Raw genomic sequence first — 22,301 nt, 5'->3', positions numbered from 1 at the left:
TAGACTAGGGACTCTCCCAGTTTCTGAGATATCGATCTGATACGTCTATAGCACAAAGCTACCTAGAATTCAAGGCTATATCCAAAATCGAATTTAAGAAGTTTATCTAAAATTTTTTTTCTTTACTTTTGAACACCACTCGTATAGCTGCCATACAAATTGACCGATCGAACTCAAGATCTTCAGGAAGTTTAACGGAAATACTCACACTCACATTCAATTAATTTCTATGAAACTACTTATGTAGTTATGTGGTTCACGACTTTGAAAAGCTTTTTAAGATGGTATGAGGAAAAGCTCATCAGTTTGATATTCATCAGACTTATGAAAACTACCCAGAGTAATAGAGTACAAGATTGCGATACGATAAGTAATACACGAAACAAGCTGAAAAACTTTTATTGTAATTATAAACAATTTTCATTTCGGTTTCTATCTTTCTTGGAGTCAACAAGAAAAATTCAGAATCAGTCGCCACAAGTTCGCCATGTGTAGCTGATCACTTTTTCGTATACATATAGTTTTAAAAGTGAAAATAAAGAAAAGATGATTATAGAACGTAACATGTATTTACTTTTGGCATTTTTGAGTAAACATTTTTTGTTTTCCAAAGCGCAGTACGAAATATGGAGTAGAAAGGGATACGATAACGATAAATATAGTTTATCTAAAACAATACAAATAGGTAAAGTTGAAATATATTACAATAATAATATACCACAAAATCTTTACTATTTTTAGACTGTATGAGAGTATGGACAGCGTAAATATTTGTACAATAGGGTGTGTTTAGTAATTAAGTTGAATTATCTTTTATATTACATTCGTATATGCATATTTCTCTAAATTTCAGGTTGGCAGTAATGTTCAGTACAGTGCACTTAGGGTGGCATGAACTGTACATAGCGCACCATGAATACTCGCTCTAGTGAATAATTTATTTTTATGCTCATGTTGCATGTTCCCACAGAATATAATAGATTTGTTCAGCTTGTTTGTAACACGAAAAACTAATCGAGAAAGAAATAGATTTACGTACCATACCCATACATATATACGTAAATGATCATGAAGAGTTGAAGTCGGATTGACAGTCCGTCCGAACTACCTGTAACCTGAGTGAAAATTAAAACATCTTAATGAAACTTAGTACACATGTTCCTTGGCATCTTAAGAAGATCAGTATTGTATCAATTCAATCTAATGCTTTCATTTTTCAGTATACAAATCAAGCCCCAATAAATATAGCGGATAAAACTTTGCACACATAGTGCATTTGATATACATATGTCCTCTCAAATCTTAAAATTGTCAAAATCGTATCATAACGTTCAGATACCGAAGATCCAGTGCCAATGGAGGAATTTTTACCGAAAATATCGGTCAATGTGTGAGAAATATAGTATATTTGAAGTTCGGAGGCAATCCTTTCGTAATAATAATATGTATGTCAGTATGTCAAAAATGGGTTGAATCGTGTGAATGTGGAAAGTAGCCCACATATACCAAATGTAAAGATTTTCGAACTTCCAATTGACTTTATATCACATACATATATCGGCCAATATGTGAGTTATCTCAATAAATTTGATTGGATAAAATCGGATGGATCTGGCCTACATACAACTAATATCAGGATTTTCAAACATCCAGTTCAGTTTAATCCATATATAATGGTGATGATATGTGAGGAACCTTAACTAAAATCTTTAATAATTTGTGATAATATCGTACCGTAGCGGAACGCCGTTCTAAGCTGCCCCTTAACAGAAGTAGTAATTAAAACTATCTAAACTGAGTGGTAAATTTTGCAACAATTGAAGGTATTTCCGTGACTTAACTCCTTGGAAGTTGTAAGGGTATAAATTGTTCGGTTATACCCGAACTTAGGCCTTCCTTACTTGTTTATATTAACTACTCTGTAGGATGACCAATTAAAAGTTGAGTATTACGAACTTAGGCATTTGCTTAATGTTTCCTCTTATTTTTCGCATTAGTTAGATAATATATAAATAATGTATATTATAACCTTTTTTGTTAGGTTTAGTTACTGATCAGTATAGTACAGAAATGGGTCTCATTTTTGAGCATGCAATTGAAGTAGCCAATGCCGAAATAAAAATACCTCTGAAAGTTATAAAAGAGGAGGTGAATTATGGAGATTCCTTTCAAGCTTATAGCACATTATGCAAACTATTACAGGTAAACTTAAAACTTTGAATCATTCTTTTTATATTCGTTTACTGAAGTGTTATTTTATTCCAGAATGGTGTAGGTGGAATTTTTGGTCCCTCTTCTAAACACACTGCTAGACACTTGACCACAATTTGCGATGCAAAGGATGTGCCCTATTTCTTTTCAGAAATGAATGAAAACCCAGAGGCTTTCAACTTATATCCCCATTCTTTGGACTTTTCAAAAGCTTTATATTTTTTGCTCGATGCTTACAAGTGGTCGCGTTTTATTTTTTTATATGAGTCTGGTAAATGATATTTCGTAACAAAATTATTATGTCTAAAGTGTAAAAGCAGACCCTTATAGGATTTTTCCATAACATTCAAAACCTGTTTTCGAAGAAATGCCAAAAACTTAGTCAAGCACTGAGAAGATAAAGATATGGGATACACTTAAAATACCGAAGTTCAAAATGCCGACACATCAAAATACCGACAAAATTTAATCATGCAGCTAACTCAAAATTCCGACAAATCCAAATACCGACAAATCAAAACACCGACAAACCAAAATGCCGACATGTGAAAAATATTTTACCTTGTCTGCCCTTATTTCTTAGCACAGAAAGAGAATTCTACTGACTACGGGTTATGATCCTGAGCGTGTTCGTGGCCGAAGGCCGCAGGGCCTTGAACGAGCAACGCCACTTTTTCTTGATTTGTCGGTGTTTTGATTTGTGGGTATTTTGACTGTCGGAATCCCAAATTTCGAGTTTTTATTGCCGGCATTACGTTATACACCCCGAACGGCATATTGCTAATTAAAATATACAATTAATTTAATTGAAATATACGAGATATAAACTCATCTAAATAGGCAAAGGAGAGACGCAGATACCGTATTTTAGGAGAAATTTCTAAATAGATTTTGGAAATTGCGAAGGTGTAAAATGTCCGAACTAACCCGAACTTAGCTTTTTCTTACTTCTGTAAATAATTGTTTACTTAAAAAGCCTTTAGTCTTATTAGGCACCTAATATTGAATATTAAAATCTCTGAGAGACCATGAAGTTTTATTTTATAACTATATTAATGAATGGTATATAAAAAAAAATAAAATAACAGAAGTTTATAAATATATATTTTTTTGACGCTGTGAAGTTGAGTATCTTAATATACTAAATGGGCTCCTATCATATTATGGCAATAATGGCCCGACTATAACGGTTTTGCGTTATGACATGGAGATGAACAACAATTATAAGTCTGTTTTGAGACGGGTGAAAAAATTAGGGGATAATCACATTGTCGTTACTGGCTCTTCTGACACAATGCCAGAATTTCTAAAACAGGTATGTAAAATTAATGTAATATGAAACCCTACTCTATACGTTCGTAAAGTAACCTAGAAATAATAGTATAAAAAAGTCTGTCCATTCAAAAAACAATTACACCAAAAAGAATTTTTATCCTTACTTTTAAATACAAAAGTTAAATTGGTTTTAGGTATAAAATATATTTCGTTAAAGGGCCCATGTAAACACCTAACAGTGTTTAATTGTTATCTTAAGAAACTTATACAACTACTCGCATTATGAATTGTGCATAAATCACAATTTTTAGAATAATACTCACCTAAAAATTAAATTCAACTTGTCCAAATAGAATTTTCAAAACTCTCCATATATTTCTGACTCCAATATCTCTAAAAGTTTGTAATTAAGAGTGTAATTAAGGTTCAGTTTCACTCGAACTTAGGGATTCTCTTTATTTTTTTTAATATTTTACAAACATAAGCATGTTTTGTGAGGTACCCTTCAAAATTGTCACATATTATATAAGTACTTATATAATTCAAAATTTTAGGCTCAGCAGGTTGGCATTATGAATGAGGACTATAAGTACATTATCGCAAATTTAGATTTCCACGCTTTTGATCTTGAAGAATATAAATACACAGAAGCGAACATAACAAGCTTTAGATTGTTTTCCCCGGAACAGAAAGCGATTCAGGAAATTATGGAGAAGATGGGACACAAATCTTCGTTAGAAGATTTAAGAAATGGTAAGTTGCTTATGAATGTTTTTAATAATGTATAACTCATATAATATATTATACTTTTTTTATTATAGGATCTTGTCCTATAACTGTTTCCATGGCTTTAACATATGACTCGGTTCAGCTATTTGCGGAAACTACAAAACATCTTACAGTACGAAATATACCTTTGAATTGTAGTGATCGCAGTGAAAGTGTTCTGGATGATGGTTCTTCATTTAAAAATTACATGAGAACGGTATTTGCCTGAAATGTTATCTTATTTTTATATTTGTTTGTCTTATGTTATTTTTGTTCCCGGTTGTCGGCATCTTTCCTTCAGTGTTGCCCTTTCGGTTTACACGGGACGGAGAACGTCTAATATAGAGAGAATTCAGGAAATATCAATCATTATTTTTATTATTACACATTTACATATGTATGTATATATAATATGAACATTTTTAAATTTTGCTCGAAAAATCTATTTATATATAGTCGTGTTAGTTACGCTAATTAGAATTCAAGAACGGCTGAACATCGGTGGCTGAAAATTGGTGGGGAGGTACCTTAGAACCAGGGAACAGACATAGGATACTTTTTATCTCTTTATGCTAAAAGTGAATACAATTCATATATACCAAAATTATATTTCAAATCATAATTCATGTAAGAATTATTTGAAAATTTTATTACTTCCACAAAGAATAATAATAAGAACATGTAAGGAAGGGCTACGTTCGGGTGCAACCGAATTATAAATAAAACACGCTCTCTTATTTTCATTGAGATAGCTCACATATTGGCCGATGTATGCGGTACAAAGTCACCCCGAATTTCGAAAATCTTTATATTAAGTATATGGGGGCTAAGGGAAGCATTGGTCCGATTCAACCCATTTTTGACATACAGACACACCGTTATAACAGAAGGATTATCCTTTACATCAGTTATATATGTATATCACACATCGATCGACATTTTTGACCAAAAGTCAACTATACAATTTTCACACCGGCTCTTTTAAAACTCTCTTATGCCGTCTCGGTGGTAAAATTTATGTTTATTATATATAATCTGTCGCGTTTGGTTATTGATTTATCGCGATTTCACTAGTTTTTAACAGTACCGTTATATGGAGAGTGCGCGGGGTTATCCTCCGATTTCATCCATTTTCACACTTCGGTAGAAATTCTTATACGATTTTGTCTCAGCAAATTTTATTAAACTTGTTAGAGGGCGGATCCACGCCCACTTTAAAAAAAAAAATTTCCACCGGTGCCCCTTGCTACTGTGAACCCCTGTACCAAATTACAGCTTTATATCTTAATTATTAATTATTCCAATTCTCTGAACAAGGTTCCTAGATTATGGGCGAAGGACGCAAATGCATTCATAACAAACCAAACGCGACATCTAACAAAAAAAAAATACACAAATTTCTTCGAAGCATCGCAGAGAGCAGTGCAATATTTAAACGGAAAGGATAAACTATATGCGTACAATTTCACACTGATCCTTCCTCAAAACTAATACAATACAATTGCTAAATATTGGGAGTGGTAGAATAGATCACACCTGAAACACTCCTCAGAAAGTTAGATTATGAACTTGCGCGCCACAAACTTTGTACACAGCTTTCGCCTCTTTAGGGCGTCCACTGCATTCATTGTCCTCGGTGCTCATTTCGCCTCTTTCCAACTTAGCAACGGGTCAATTTCCCTGGCGCGGAGCCAAAATTCGACATATTATTTTTCCCACAAAAAACAATGCTTTATTAACACCAAAATGCGATATCTCATTAACTAATAGTTCCTCAGTTGCCAAATTTGTAAACGTATATTTTAAAGGTAGGAGTTGACTAGAAATCGTATAGATAATATTCGTAGTACTATCTACATATATATCAGCCACAGTAAAGCTTGGACGGGTTCTCTAGTCAATAATAAATACGAAATGACTACACTTGAATGAATTGTTCAATATAATGTTATTGCCTATACAATTACGTGTACTCTCAAATGTCAGCATCAACACTAACTCTTCATAATTCAATGTCTCTAACCCAAATGTTTTTTTTTTATTCTTTGCCAAAGCTGAAGCTTCAGAAAAGAACGTTAACTGGACCGATATACTTTGATGGGAATGTACGGAAGGGTTTTACTTTAGATATAATTGAATTACAACCATCTGGAATTATAAAAATTGGAACCTGGGACGACATTTCAAACCTAACCATACAGCGTGTGGCGCAGACAAATTCTGTAATCGACAATGTCGACAATTCGCTGGCCAATAAAACATTTGTTGTATTACTGAATGTCCCGGTAAATATACAATACATATAATACATACATACAGTGTACCCAAAACGATAGGAATATGGACAACAAAATAAGTACAATATTGTCTACAAAACGAACTAATTAGTTTAATCATAGTTTAAACCTAAACTATGAGTGAACTCTAAATTAAGCTAATATGAATATGTAGATAATTTGAACCACATATTTATTTATTTCATTATACTTCAAATAGTTAATTAGGGTAGTAAGATGTGTGTTGGATATTTATTTTTTTTTTTTCTTCAATTAAAAGATTATGAGTTTAAGTAGAGTTGTATATGTACCTATGGATTTAAATTAAGGTAAGGGAATGGATAATGTCTAACACTTTAGAACAACATGTGTTTAAATAAACATGACAAAGATATTGTTATTGTTTTGTCGGATTTCTCATCGGAGGCTTCAGTTAACAATGATGAAACTATTCCAAATTGAAGAGTTATTTTTTTAGATGAGTGAATATTGAGCTTTAAGAGCAATTGGCCGCATATACCATATACATACTCGAGCGGGTTGATTTACAGGGGGCCAAATAATCGCGTATGAGGGAAGTATTCTGTAGTTCATTTTGAACAACTTTACTTCAGGTCTGAGATCAGTCTCGAGCCAGCGATGTTATAAATGGTTAATTTTTCTTGGATTACAGAAATTTCTTTGTCAGTTTTTGAGATATCCAAACAAAATTTTATACATGGGTGCATTTTGATATTCAGATCGAACAACTATACCACATATCTCCCACACAACTGAATAATGGAGTTAATTTTTTCCAGTTGCCGGCCTTTTAATAATAAGTTAAAAGTATTTAATTTTGCAGAACAATTTCTAATAAACATATGTTTAACAATGATTGTGAGAATAAAGGAAATCGGACAACTATAGTATATGTACTACTGTGATCAAATTGAAAGGTGAATTTTGTCTATTGCATCTCCTTCAAAGTAATCCTCTCCCGCTGCAATACACTAATGCCAACGAATTTCCCAGTCATCATAGCACTTAGAAAAAATCCTCCATTCTGATGGCCAGTATACATATGTATATATCCTCAATTGACTTAACTTAAAACTTAATTATTATTATTTTGACACGTTCTAATACATCCTTAGATGTATTACTTTATAAACATACAAACATTAATTATTTGTAGCATACACAGTATATGAACGATCATATTTATTTTTCAACACAAATTAGAACAAACCCTACGCTAGCTTAGTAGAAAGCTATGAAAAACTAGAAGGAAATAGCCAATATGAAGGTTATGGCGTTGATCTTATAAAAGAGTTAGCACAAAAGCTTGGTTTTAATTTCATCTTAAAAGATGGCGGTAACGATTACGGATCTTATAATACTACAACAAATATGGGTTCTGGAATGTTAAAAGAAATTATTGATGGGGTAAGTATAAACAGATATGAAGAGATATTCTTTAACATGAATACATAATGTTTATGTTATCGAAAGTGTTAATTTTGTTATTCCTAGAGAGCACATTTAGCCATAACAGATTTGACAATAACAGCAGCACGTCAACAAGGTGTCGATTTCTCCATACCCTTCATGAACTTAGGTAAAGTTATACCAACAACGAACAAAAATCGATAATAACAGTACTATCATTAGGCATAGCAATTATACACGTAGAGCCACAAAAAGACACGCAAGCATTCTTTACATTTATGGATCCATTTTCACAAGGAGTTTGGTGGCTTTTGGGACTTTCTTTTCTTTTTGTTTCATTCAGTTTTTTTATATTGGGACGTCTTTCACCTTCAGAATGGGATAATCCTCATCCCTGCATTGAAGAACCATCACAATTAGTAAATCAATTTACTATAGGAAATTCTTTATGGTTTACTACTGGCGCTCTACTGCAACAAGGTTCCGAAATGGAACCAAAGTAAGTAAAATACATGAATTTTATTTTAAGTTAGAATGGCTAAATTCCTTAATTAGCATTAACTTACTTACTCATTATTACACTAAAATTTTCTTAAGATACATACTGCATATTACATATAAGATGAGGGAACCTAACGTGAAATATATTAAAAATATTTTTTTTTTTTACTTTTTAGAGCCATTTCCACTCGCACCGTAGCTTCTATTTGGTGGTTTTTCACTTTGCTTATGGTTTCATCTTACACTGCAAATTTAGCCGCTTTTTTAACCATTGAAGATCCAACTAGCATTATTAACTCCATAGAAGATCTCGTTAACGAAAAAGTAGCATACGGTGCAAAAAAGATCGGTTCAACGAGAGAATTTTTCGAGGTAATTATCATATAGTGTTACTAATTAATACCAATTTATGTTAATAAATTGTCACCTGAAAAAAAAATTAATTTCCGTTTAACTTTTTTAATAAATTCATTTTATTCTAGAAATCAGAGGATCCTCGTTATATTAAAATGAACAATTTCATGAATGCTAATCCTAAATATTTGACAGATTCTAACACGGAAGGTGTCAATCGCGTAGATAAAGGATATGCGTTCTTGATGGAATCCACTTCAATTGAATATCACACAATGCGCATGTGCAATTTGAGTAAAATTGGTAATGCATTGGATGAAAAAGGATATGGTATAGCAATGAAGAAAAGTAAGAAAATGTGGAAATCATATGAATATACATAATAAATAATATTTCGTCTAATCAAAAGTTTTGACTATTTAATAATAGTGTAACAATCAGCCATCTTTTATAATTAAATAATTTATATCAAAGTTCACAATGTTTATGTAATTATAGACTGGCCTTACCGCGACAAATTCAACAATGCTTTGCTTCAATTGCAAGAACAGGGCACATTAGAGAAGATGAAGAATAAATGGTGGAATGAAGTAGGTGCCGGTATTTGCTCTGTGAGTATAAAACAATTTCTTATCATAATAACAAAGGTATCTATGTATGTAGATATTATTCTCCTAACTTAAGCATACCATATCTTTAACATCGTATATCGATATATGAATATTTTTGACTTGTTTGTTCATTCGTTACTTGCGACTATAAGACTTCTTTAATATCTTCTCAACCTATTGGCACTTTGATTTCACAACAAACCCTAATTTAACATAATAATAAAATTATTAACGGTCCTTTTTCATATTAGAAACAGGGACAAGAAAGCAAGCAACATTTTCAAACTCTTTGTTTTTTTTTCAGCTGATTAAAACTTATTCAAATATAGTCAGTTTGATTCTCATCGCGTTTTAATTTTTCACAATGAAATTATATAATATTATAATAAATATTAAATTAAGTTATATTTGTTTATATACCTATGGTTATGTTTTTATTTAGTCCGGTAAGCAACGTAGTGAAGACACCGAGCTAAAAATGGAGAATTTATCAGGTATTTACATAGTCTTGGGTGTAGGAAGTGCCCTGGCATTTGTTTATGGAATAGTTATTTGGTTTTATTATATCCACACAAAGGCGAGACATTATAACGTAGGTTCAATAAATTAACATAAAATACAGTAATTTTTAAGATTTTTTGATCGTTTCAGTTACCAATGAGAGAAGTATTTGTAGAAGAATTAAAGTTTGCGCTGGATTTTAATAGCTATACGCGAGTTCTTAAAAATACTGCTTCAATGTATTCTTGCGGACGCGATTCTATTCCATCTGTCTCATCTACACAAGACCATAAATCACTAAAACATTAATTACTTTATAATAATTTATATTTTAATGAATAAATTAAACAATAAATAACTAAAAACCTAAATAATTTTCTAAATATTACATCTGGGTATTACAATGTGTATACCGAGATGAGTATAAAAGAAATATATGTATATAGTAAAGATATTCGAGTTTTTGTGGAATTATGTGAGTATGTTATCAAAAATTAATAATATTGACTAAGTTTTTAACTATGCCCAGTTGTTTGTTCTCCACAACATAACATGAATATGGTTATCAATATCCCGATATGACGAACGTACTTCACCTCCTTGTTCATAAATTGTAGCCTTGATTCCTTCCTGAGAGTTGTCTATATCCATAAACCGTGCGATCAAAGAACGATAGCGCCGACCAATAGTTGCTATTAATGGGAAATTTGGATGAGGCACAGTAATAATACTTTTTATCTGCAATTAATAAATAAATATATATACATAAAAATATCTGTAATATACTAAATCAGAATATATGTATATTTATATACATATGTATATTTTGAAATCTTAAGTTATTTATAAAAAACTAATTTCAAATTACAAATTAATTAATTGATTGTTAATTTAAACTACCTCGTTTTCATATGGACGAAAAACGGTAATCGGCCTCAGCGTATTCAATTCGGTGATTATCAGACAACCCCACGTTGTTCCGATATACAATTCATTACTATGGGAAGCCAATGCTGATATCTGACATTTAACCAAACTTAAATGCTCATCGATCGCTATGCTCTTCAAAGATTCCGAGCAAGGCAAGAGTTTAGAGCAATCTAGTTTATTTTCGATTCGTTTATTATATACATTCCATTGGTATACAATAAAACCAGGATAAAGACAAGAAAATACAAAATCATCTGTTGCGAACATACGTGCGACTTTTACATCTTCAATAATATTAGGTTCATCGCTGTGGCATAATGACTGATGCCCACAAACCCCGCTCTTGTTCAGCGGAAATACATTAATTTTACCGGCCATTTCACCACACCAAAGTTCATATTCACTGAAAATTAAGAAGACAATACTAATTAGTGTCATCTAGGTACGCGTGCATTTCGACAATAACTTACTTATCAATAATCACGGAACATGCACTATGTAATATAAGACCGGAACAAATTTCAGTAAGTACGAATGTACCTTCAGCAAATGCACAATTTGTTGGTATTTTCGTAGAGTCTACTAAAAAAACGCGACCATTGTGTAAACCAATAGCGACGCGTTCAATGTTACGAAGATATACCAGACTTATAACTGGAGACTTAATAACTGGATCCAACATGTAAGTAAAAGTGTGCGCATAGCTTTTGATACTGGAAAAAAACAAATTTATTTTATTAGGTGGATGTGAGTCCAGTGTCATGTAAATCATACCTGTAAGAATGTATATTTCCTATCGTATCACCGATCCAAACACAATCTTCAATAATACAACAAGAAATCATATTAATTTTATGCTGACGTGAATTGGAACGTGAACGACTACTCTTTGAGCTATTGCTTAAATCTGAACGAGGGGAATTATCCATTTGGATATGATCCACGCAAAATATGGTACTGCCCTGTAGAAAATTACCAGATGGTAAAACATCTACAATGTCGATACGTGAATTGTAGGAAGGAAGCCAAATCTCAAAACCTGTTGTTCCATCTGTGTCAAAGCGAAAAATTCTAAATACGATTATGAATAAATTTAAAGAATTACAAACCCTCATTTGTTGCAAAGTCATTAAAAATACCGCAAACCACCTTTTCGTTGTGAGGTAGGGATATTGTATCCAACAAATGTATACACTCAGGAGCACTAAGTATTGATACAATTTGACTAGCTGATGGACGTTTTTTTGGCAATTCATCCCAACATAGAACCATAAGATCAAGACAATACGAGGGAAATTGCGTTTCCCGCTGAGTAAGAGGTGGACGACTACCTTCCAGTATGCATTCCTTTATGGACTCGTAGCCTTCAAAAGGTTGACGCAAGCTAATAATCTCGTAAATAAACATTCCAAATGAAAAGCAATCGACCTGCAGCAAAATTTAACAATTTTGAATTGTTTTCAAAATATGATTGTAATCAAACTCCACCTTTTCAGTATACTCCTCTTCACCATTGTAACGTATAATTTCAGGTGCCATAAAACCCTCAGTACCTCCGAAACCCTTCGATCCATTTGGCGCTGTTTGACGGCTAATACCATAGTCAGCAATCTTTATATGAACAGTATTCCGCGGTGTGTCTTCACTATTAATAGGATTAAAAAAAAATGTTATCTTCGGTTGCAAAAAAGTTAGTACTTCACATATAGAGAACTTTCCACAAAAGAACGTGATTTTGATCGTTCAGTTAGTATGATAACTATTTGATCTGGTTCCGAGACATGTACATATATGATTTCACCAAAAAGTGGACGGTCGATCGTCCAATTTTCACACCGGCTCCCATAAAAACATCTCGGCGGTAAAATTTAATGTCTCCGGCATTCACACTGTCGGTAGGAGGGATTATAGTATTTCAGCTGAGTGTTTGTTGTTTCAGCTTTAGTAGTTTAGGAGATATGTACATTAAACTCATTAGAAGTCGGCACGCTTGCACGGACGGAAGGACAGACAGACAGTCACCCGGATTTCAACTTTTCTCATCATCCTAACCATTTATATATATGTATGTATGTATATATTTCTATCTCGATTAGTTTTACTATTATACTCTGTAGCAATAGGTTTCAAGAGTATAAAAATGTTTGGTTCCGCCCGTCCTTGATGACTTCTTTCTAAAAGCAATATTTGAAAAATTTTTTTAAGAGTGGTTTTTTTCCTGATGACGTTTGACTTTTGATAAGTCTATCAAATATTTTTAAGCACAATAATTCCTTAATATCCGCTGCTACCAGCCGCGATGATTTAAATTAATAATTTTTGACCATTTTTCCACAGTAGCATCCATACGCGCATCCGGTTTGCGTGATCCTGGTTTTCGAATCCTGCCTTTGACCAACATATGGAGGTTCGTCACACATGACTTCATTGTGTTGTATAGTTTAGCAATTTCGGCCACTTTTTGCCCTTTTACATAGATATTCTAAATTATTCGCTACACTACACTAAATTACTATGAACTACGTATATTTACTATCGTAGTATGATTTCCGGATGCCATTTTATAATATTTCTTACGTTGAAATACCTTTAATTAGTTATTTTTCGACAACACAACGAAAACTACTACTTCTGCAAAGCTATCTGTGTTCACTCGAAATCAGCATTGAGAACGGTGAACATAAAACGAATTATAACGAAATACCTTAGCAGTATATTACTTTAATAAATAATTTTAGTAAATGCACGAAATGTTTATGTGCCCATAGTTGTATATATACATAATTTAAAGAGTCTCAGACGTTGAAAAAGATGAAAATGGCTAACATTAATTTATTCATTTGCATTTTCATTCGTTTGCTTAGCAAATGGTAATCTAGGATAGATCGAGTAATTTCTGTCTATTCTATTATTCCTTGTAGTTTCCAAATATAGTTATCCGTTTTTTTTTTATTTTCTTCTAATACTCTCTGTAACTCGTTTTCAGTGCAATTGGCATAGTTACAAAAATTAAAAGCCATAATTTAATTTTTTGTTATTCTTGTCATGGCCCAATGGAGGATGGACATGGTTATAGGGATATGGACATGATCAATAGACAGAAATTGAATTACAGAACGAACCTTTGCGGCTTCCTTGAATAACAATGTCTCTAAACCAAGAGTTTATTTTTAATTCGTTTTTCTATCAGCTTACCTATGTGGATCTGGGAAATCCCAAACAAGCACATTTTCTGACTTTAAATCACGATAAATTATGCGTCGTCTGTGCAAATATTCAATGGCACGTGCAGCTTGCAAAACCAATATCTGGAACGTGTGCGGTCCAACGTGTGCACCTCTTCGTCGGTACTGCCGTAAAATCAAGTCAAGACCACCCATTGGGGCAAGCTCTAACACTAAAGCCAAAGGCCTTATGCAAATACCCACCAAGGGAACAATATTTTGATGTTTTAAAGTAAGAAGCACAGCTAATTCTTGTCGTGCCGTACAGTAAGCCTTGCAAGAATGTTGAAGGGGATCACGATCCCATTTTCCCAAAGCAATTTTGTATGCCATTAAAGCGCTCTGAAAACAAAACAATTGATAATTATCAAAAAAATGTATTCGAACTGCTTTGCAAAATGTACATATTATATATTAATAAAAAGAAATAACCTCTTTGGCCCTGGGTCCTGGTGGTACCGGCTGTAACATTTTCATAGCTACAGCTTTAAAGTTTCGTGCAGCTTTTAATTTGCAAGTTGCTTTGAATACAAAACCGAATGCCCCGCGGCCTAGAAGAGTACCTTTAATAATATCATCCGAATTTATGCTGTATCGTTCGGGTATATCGGCAAATACTACATCGGGAGCCAACCAATTTATTTGCATATCCAAGTGAACGGGGCAAACAATCTTTGTCTCATTATATACGGAAAGAATACATTCCTCCACCATCCAACAATAACAGACACTTGTTCCTTCCTGTAGATTATAAATAGGATGCCCGTCAATAGATGTGTTCCGAGAGGAACATGTAGAATCAGGTCCCACGCCTGAATCGGCATCCGAATGGTAAAGAGAATCCTTGAAATATTCAAGTTATATAGTGCATTAAATTACTGGAAACTCCGATAACACTAGTCAAAACCGTTTTTGCCACACAAACTTTCTAATGATTTTAGTTTATGTTGCTGTACCCTCAACAATAATTATAATAATTTTGTTTCAATCGCGTCCAGTTTTTTTTGTGACAGCTACATATTCATTGAACCTCATATACGTGCATTTTTTAAATAACTTCTTTTATACGGCTGTATAAATATTGCATTCGACTAACATCCGTAATGCAAACGTTTGTTACACATGTATTTGAAGAATTAACTTTTAAATCTTAGCGTCGTAATCTCACGTCGGTAATTGAACAGTGCAATTTAGAATATTTTCGACTTCCTGTTAGGAATCACGATTAATACTGGGTTCCACTACAGAAATGTTGTGTAACATATGTTAGACTGCTAATAGGTTGGACTAAACTAAAACCCAGACATAAACCATTTACTATACCAAAGATTTGGCCCGAACCAAAAAAAATTATGTAAGTGGTTATTATTTTCGTTTGACTCAAACAAAAGGCACTACAACCAAGTCCAATTAAAGTGTCCAAACTTGTCTTCGGCCAACTCTTACATAGTGCCAACTCGTCTGTGACAAAACCTCCAAAAAGATTATTAAATCTAAAAGATAAATTACCCAAACTCTGCGAGGCAAAAATTAAACAGGGAATATTTGCAAGTCCATAAATATGGCAACTGATAAAAACATAAGAGCTTTGAAGAAAAACTGAATGATCAGGAAGAACACATCTGGAAATGTTTGTGCTTTCTAAGAAAATACATATATGTTTTAATGTCACAAGAAAACCTGACGTGTCATTCACATATTATTGTTTAGCGGGTTTCAAACTTTCATATGAGTTTTTATGTGGCAAAAAAAGTTAAAATTTTGTTGAATAGTGTAATTACAAAAAAAAAAAAAACATTATCTTCGGCTGTACCGAAGATATAATACCCTTCACAGGTACATTTCTTTTAGCGTCTATATGAACATATGTATATATAACTAAATATGAAAACGTAACAGACCCATGATGTGCATTCAATTTAAAACGTTTGGCTACTTTGGCCACAATGTTTGATATAGACATATACAGTGTCGGACAAAACATATTGGACTGATGGCTATGAATGCTAAAAACATGTCTTATACTCTAAATTACAATTTTGGATATAAAAAAAGTATTTAAATATAAAGACATATTATTTATTTAGTAAAATATCGAAATTCTAAATTCTAATTCTTGATTTGTCGATGTTCTTATTTGTTGGTGTTTTGATTTGTCGGTGTTTTGACTCGTCGGTATTTTGACTGTCGGGATTTCAAATTTTCGAAATTTTCATTGTCGGCATTACGTTATACACCCGAAATTACAAGTACCCAATATTGACTGCGACCAAATATATTGGACTAGTCGCAGTTTTTCGTAATAAAGGTCGAAAATCCCGTTATTTTCTGACGACTTTGCATTCTCTCATTTCTTGCAATTGAACAACGACATAAAGAATCAGCAACATTTTAGTTTAACCAAGTGTCTTTACATAAAAAGTCGTGACGCGATTTAAATTCTACTAATGACGAAGAAATTAATAACAAAAAGTGGCCATGGCTGGAACCAAGTGTCTTTACATAAAAAGTAGTGACGCGATTTAAATTCTACTAATTACGAAGAAATTAATAACAAAAAGTGGCCATGGCTGGAAACAAAAATTCATTTCAATTAAAACAATTAAAGCCTACAAGAATGAATTATCAAAAAAAAAAAACATTTGTAAAAAATTTTGTATCAATAAATCAACAGCGAGCTTTATTTCAAATAAATTTAGAGACAGTAAATCTGTGACCATCTCACCTCCGTGGAGGATGACCCAAAGCTACAAAACGACAAAACGATTCAAAAATACTTAGAGAATTAAAAAAAATTCCAGATAAGTCGGTAGCGAGCGTGGTTAAAGCCTTAAATTTGAAAGTTAGTAGCAGTACTGTACAACGAAGAGCGTGTGCAGGTGGGCTAACAAGTTATTGGGCAGTTAAAAAGCCTTTTATATCAAGAAAAAAATCAAATAAACCGATTACAATTTGCTCGGGAATATATCAACTGGTCAGCGAAACAATGCAAAATAATATTTTTCTCTGATGAATCAAAATTAAAGATATTCAGACGGAATGAGAAGAGTTCACGAACCAAAAAATAGAATAGTAATTAAAAATAATGATTGATATAAAATATTATATAACAATCATTATTCCAATATGTTTTGTCGCACTGAATATTGAATATGTTTAATTTTTTTTCATATAAAATGGCATGGAATCAAATAATTTCTAAGGTTTTGTATGTTTTCATAAAATAAATAGTTATTCTTCAAATCATGGTGATTTTTTTATATTTAAAATGATAATAGAGAATAGGAGATGATAATGTAACTCATAGGTATGAGTCCAATATGTTTTGTTCGACACTGTATGTCTAATTAAGGTTACTAAATAAGAAAAAATCGTTTATGAAATCTTTATTTTGATTTTGATCGGTCAGTTTGAAAGCAGCTAGTGTGTCGCTTTGCCAAATCTTTTGAAGATATATATTTTTTTTCTTTAAAAGCCAATTTAAATTTGCTGCACTTAACTTCATGCAAGTTGGTTTATTCGCTATATGTTTTCGCCACATGAGCCTTCGATCCAGGCGGGCCTTACATGCTACCCTGAGGTACACCAGCCATTATTGCTTATTCTTCTGATATGAAGTCTGCTACTTTAACATTTAATTTCCTGTTTCTTAAATATGACTCCAAAGATGCAATTCGGAAGGTAAAACGTTTTTGATTTTCCATAAAAGGCCTTCATGCCATACTTTATCGAACGCCTGAGCTAAATCTACAAAAATAGCTGAACAGTACTCCCTATGCTCGCATGCTTTCCTGATTTTATTGGTAATTCTATTTACTTGCTCTACAGTGCCATGTTTAGCACCAAACCGAATTGGTGCGTTGGTATTATATTATTTTTCTTTTGTGGAAGAAAGGAGTCATCTTTGATACTAACACTTTTTCAAATATTTTTGAAATGCAGGGTAAGAGACTTATTGGTCTGTAGGAAGACGGTTGTGTTAAGTCTTTTCCGGGTTTATCTATCATAATGATTTGCGAATTTTTCTGCGAAATTGGACGTCTCCGAAACCAAGGATTGCATTGAAGAGCAAGGAGAGCACCGTTATAGCAACATTTGGTAACTCAATTAGCAGTTTTGAAGTAATTTTATCGCGTCCTAATGCCTTTTTCGGGTTTAGCTCTTTTATGATTCCAGTAACTTCAGAAGTAGAAGTTCTAATAGACACAAACGACCCGTTAGCGGTAGTGGGCAAAGTTGACAACTCAAAGTTGTTCTTTGGGCAATTAGGTTGAAATACCTTTTCTAGGTGATTTGCAAATCAATTTGCCTTTTCCTCATCACTACGTGGCCAATTACCATTCAACTATCTTAGAGGCATGTTGGAATCTACTGGTGGTTTTAAAGACTTTTGAGCTTTCCAAAGGGAGTTTTGCTTGCTAGAATCTGGACACAGTTACTTTATATAATTTTCAGTGTTATGTTCTTCCTCGCATTTAAGAGCTTTTTTTAACTTACAGCTTTCAGTTGAAGCAGAGTTGAAGGGGAGCGACTTAACTGTCATTCACGTCTAGCTCGCCTTTTATTATTTACAAGTTTTTTTTATTCATTATTGGTGATCTTTCTAAAACCAATTGGTTTATTGTTTCCTTTTTAGTGTTGCCAATATAGCTGCATTAGTTATTACGTCATTAAATTCTCTTATACTCAATCAATATTGTTGTGGCTGCTGATATATTTTCTATACTTCCACCAGTTAGTTTTATGAGAAGTTAAAGAAACCGTTAACTCAGATATCATGAGATGATTAGTACAGGAGAATGATCAGATGATAAGTCTGTACATGTATCAGCTGTCATAATCGATCTATCTATATTTTTGACAACAGCAAAATCTATTAAGTCTGGTATTTTTTTTCTATCACTGGGCCAGTATGTCGGCTATTATGCTTACTCATAATAGTGTAGTACAGCCGCCGTCCTTTCGGATTAAAAGATGTGAGCCCCAGTACGTGTGTTTTGCATTGTAATCTCCACATGCCAGAAATCTTTGACCTACCGTTCCAAAAAAGTCTTTAAATTCGCTATCTGTAATTTTAAAACGAGGTGGACAGTATATAGCCGTAAGGTTTACGTGACAACCCCGATTTTTTTAGGGATATTGTTGTAGCTTGTAACTGTGATGTAGCAAGAGATTATATACAGATATTTTGTACGCTCATTTCTTACTTAATAAATTTTGCAACATTTGATTTTGTGATTTTATTAAATCTTGGATCATGTTTTGCATGGTAGACATACATTGTGTCATACACTGTCTAAGATTTAAAATCATAGTTTCAGTGCCTCCATTTGGAAGATTTTGCGGCAGTTGCATTTGTACAGTGTTGCCTTCCACTACGATGCATAGCTTCCTTGCATAGTATTATTAGTAAAAGTAATAGGATTTGAACTTTTATCTGAGATTGCTATAATTTCATTACGGGGTGTTTGTAACATCTGGTTACAACGTGCTTGAATTCCTACAGACAATTTCCTTTTTAAGTTTTTATATACAGGGCAACGCCTGTAGTTTACAGTGTGATTTCTCCCACAATTACTACATTTATTATTTAAATCTTCTTTTTTAACAGTAAATTTTGAAGTAGGATGCAGATCACCACACCCACACAGACACTGCGTAGGGTGCAATAAGCTTTCGTGTGTCCTTACTCTTGGCAAACTCTACATTGTACTGGACCATTTCTCTTATGTGGTTCCTCAACGGTGATTCTGCAATGGAGCAGATATTTTAAATTGTAAATCTGGTGTATGTAGAAATTGGCATCAATTATATTTTGAACATTGGTTGTGGGACTTTGTACCTGTTAAAGATATCTTGTCAAATAAAAAAGACGGACAGACGGATAGGTCTAGATTGATTCAACTCGTCACGCTTTCCAAAGCTCATTTGGCAACGTATCAAATGACAAACAAAGCATTTTAAGATTAATACGCAAAATGACCACAGCAAGCAAGTTTACTTGCGTAGGCGCAAAATTATATACTCTGTTCAGGGATTAAAAACATCATATAAAGAACATATCAATTAGAAAAAAACTCACTTCTGATGCTCGTTCACACCGCTCTGTAGAATTAACATATGGTGAGAACAAATTCATTCTACTTTCATCAGAACTTTCATTCAATTTCAGAATACGTTGATTACAAAACTTATTTTTGTTGGCATTATAACTCTCTACAGAAACACCACCACTCCCACTACAATTAACAGCATAATTGGCTTGTCCACTGTTATCACTCACTAGTTTTTGTAAGCATTTTGGACATAAAGCGAGGCGAGTAATTAGAAATCGTCCTTCTGATGTATGAACAAATCGTGTTCCTAGCGCTGGATACCAATCTTCAAGTAATAAGTCTATATGATCTACAACAAGCGCCAATAATTTTGCAACCACTGACATATTTGGTTCAATTTGTGTAACTAATACTGTATCGTCAGATGATGTTTGCTTGTAAACATCAATATTAAATAGTGGAAAATATAACTCCAATATACTTGAAGACGATAAATTTACATCGCCCCACAAACCATCTAATTTGAGTTTAAAACGATTTGTAGGATTTCGAAATAAATGAGTTGTAGCAGTGGAAGGAAATGGTACCTCCCATATTTTAAAAAGTAAAATTGCTCCTATGTACAAAGAAACGCCAGTTTGCCATAAAGTCCATTTAGCATCTAGCTCCACTGAGGTGCGTAAATCGAATTCCAAGCTTTTCTAAATTAAAAAATAAATACATATTATTTTACTAATTAGCTAATTTATATAATAATAGTAAACAAGTAAAAAAGGGCTAAGCTCGGGTGCAACCGAACATTTTATACTCATGCAACTTGCAAGAATCAAATCCCAGGAAATATCGTCAGGTGCTGGTAAAACTTTATATTAAAAACTTGCGATAGAATTCAATATTCATTATTCGAAAAAATCGTGAATAAATTACAAACATGTGATATCAACTTAACCGAAGAGACTATTTCTAATTTAGAGGATATTTTGAACAAGGTATATACCAATTCCATTCTAATTCAGCGTTGAACCACAAAATTTTTAAGAAAACTTGTTCATTTAGTTTTATTAAAATATTACATTTTGACCAACTTGAACGGTTCAAAGCCAGGTGGAAAAACAGATATCATTATATGTTTGTTTTGGGGGCAGAGAAAGGGACAGGCTGATTGCATTAATTCGAACATTGTTCCGGTATACTTGAAAACGTATTTTTAGGGATTTTTTTAATATACAACTCACACATTGACCAACTTATTCTTTATAAAGTTTATTAAAATAAGAAAATCAGTATGTGAAGCATATGGAGGTAGGGACCCAATTTTATTTTTTTTTACCAATACCACAAAGTACCTCACAAAAAATATCACCAATCATATCGAGTAAACACAACCGTATGTTCGAAATTCCCGATGTTTGTAATATAGGAGCTTGGTTAAGTTTTTGGCACACAGATATGCTGTTATAAATGAACACGTCTCTCATTTTCATTGAGATTACTCACATCTTGGCCGATATGACTTTGACAATTGTTAGAGTTGGCATACTTTGATTCATTATACGTGCAAAGTTTTATTCCCGTTATATTAATTGCTTCTTGATTTGTGCAGAGAAAGTGAAATAATCAAATGGAATTGAAAATTGTATTATATTGGAACTAGGCGTGTTTGTAGTCCCATTTCGCCCATTTTCGCATTGTCGGTCGGGCGATATGTGATTTCACCTAAGATTAGGTGATGCCATCGTCCAATTTTTCCCCTGAATTCTATAGAGCCCTCTCATACCATCTTGGGTGAAAAATTTTATGTTCCTGTCATATGCAGTTATTAATTTATCGCACTTTTGGTAGTTTTTAAGAGTGCCATTATATGGGGAGTGAACCCATATTCCCATTTCATACATTGTCGATAGGAATTTTTACTGACTTTGGTTTTGTAGCTTAAGTAGCTTATGATATATGTACATAAAACGAACTAGAGTGCCGGCCATGACCTTTTTTTCAAAATATTTAGTCCGCACTGTGCCGAATTACAGTTGAATATCTTAATTTAGTGCTTCGTTTCGGCACCTTACCAAGTTTCATTACGATATCTAAATTTTTACTCAAGTTACAATTTGCACAGACAGACGGACTGATGGACATACAGACAGATATGCGGATTTCAACTGG

The 22,301-nt window shown here is 33.1% G+C and overlaps 2 protein-coding genes across 6 annotated transcripts in view; one reads left to right on the top strand and one right to left on the bottom strand.

Annotated features, from left to right (window-relative positions):
• The first annotated feature begins 410 nt into the window (after positions 1–410).
• LOC120782046 (glutamate receptor ionotropic, kainate 2) lies at positions 411–10,261 on the top strand. Of its 2 annotated transcripts, none has more exons than XM_040114224.1 (15): positions 411–685; positions 2,042–2,202; positions 2,266–2,482; positions 3,336–3,526; positions 4,041–4,239; positions 4,308–4,471; positions 6,309–6,539; positions 7,755–7,958; positions 8,046–8,130; positions 8,184–8,460; positions 8,639–8,834; positions 8,945–9,164; positions 9,315–9,427; positions 9,870–10,019; positions 10,079–10,261. In XM_040114224.1, exons 1-15 carry the CDS (start codon positions 547–549, stop codon positions 10,235–10,237), a joined length of 2,706 nt encoding a protein of 901 aa, XP_039970158.1. In that variant the 5' UTR covers positions 411–546; the 3' UTR covers positions 10,238–10,261. The 2 variants fall into 2 exon arrangements, with proteins under 2 accessions (XP_039970158.1, XP_039970201.1); XM_040114267.1 differs by lacking the exon at positions 411–685 and adding an exon at positions 854–928.
• Positions 10,262–10,312: 51 nt separating this feature from the next.
• The window catches only part of LOC120781628 (leucine-rich repeat serine/threonine-protein kinase 1), a 48,879-nt gene continuing 36,890 nt past the window's right edge, over positions 10,313–22,301 (bottom strand). For 3 of the 4 annotated variants that reach the window (XM_040113882.1, XM_040113949.1, XM_040113995.1), the window contains 9 exons: positions 20,165–20,839; positions 14,515–14,925; positions 14,054–14,424; positions 12,347–12,503; positions 11,968–12,286; positions 11,633–11,909; positions 11,329–11,571; positions 10,829–11,261; positions 10,313–10,666 (listed from right to left, as the gene is read on the bottom strand). In XM_040113882.1, coding sequence (XP_039969816.1) covers positions 10,448–10,666; positions 10,829–11,261; positions 11,329–11,571; positions 11,633–11,909; positions 11,968–12,286; positions 12,347–12,503; positions 14,054–14,424; positions 14,515–14,925; positions 20,165–20,839 — 3,105 coding nt within the window. In that variant the 3' untranslated portion in view covers positions 10,313–10,447. The remainder of the gene's footprint in view (positions 10,667–10,828; positions 11,262–11,328; positions 11,572–11,632; positions 11,910–11,967; positions 12,287–12,346; positions 12,504–14,053; positions 14,425–14,514; positions 14,926–20,164; positions 20,840–22,301) is intronic. The other variant, XM_040114033.1, reaches the window with a different exon arrangement.

Source organism: Bactrocera tryoni, chromosome 1 (assembly GCF_016617805.1).
Source record: "Bactrocera tryoni isolate S06 chromosome 1, CSIRO_BtryS06_freeze2, whole genome shotgun sequence".
NCBI classification, from domain to species: Eukaryota; Metazoa; Arthropoda; class Insecta; order Diptera; family Tephritidae; genus Bactrocera; species Bactrocera tryoni.
This window is presented reverse-complemented; position numbering and strand designations above follow the sequence as displayed.

Bases quoted from the DNA above. Each gene is read 5' to 3' on its own strand.
- LOC120782046 (XM_040114224.1), top strand. From the start codon at position 547: ATGATTATAGAACGTAACATGTATTTACTTTTGGCATTTTTGAGTAAA. The intron at 4,472-6,308 runs GTATTTGCCTGA...TCTTTGCCAAAG, and splicing joins TTAAAAATTACATGAGAACG to CTGAAGCTTCAGAAAAGAAC. The intron at 8,835-8,944 runs GTAATTATCATA...ATTTTATTCTAG, and splicing joins CAACGAGAGAATTTTTCGAG to AAATCAGAGGATCCTCGTTA.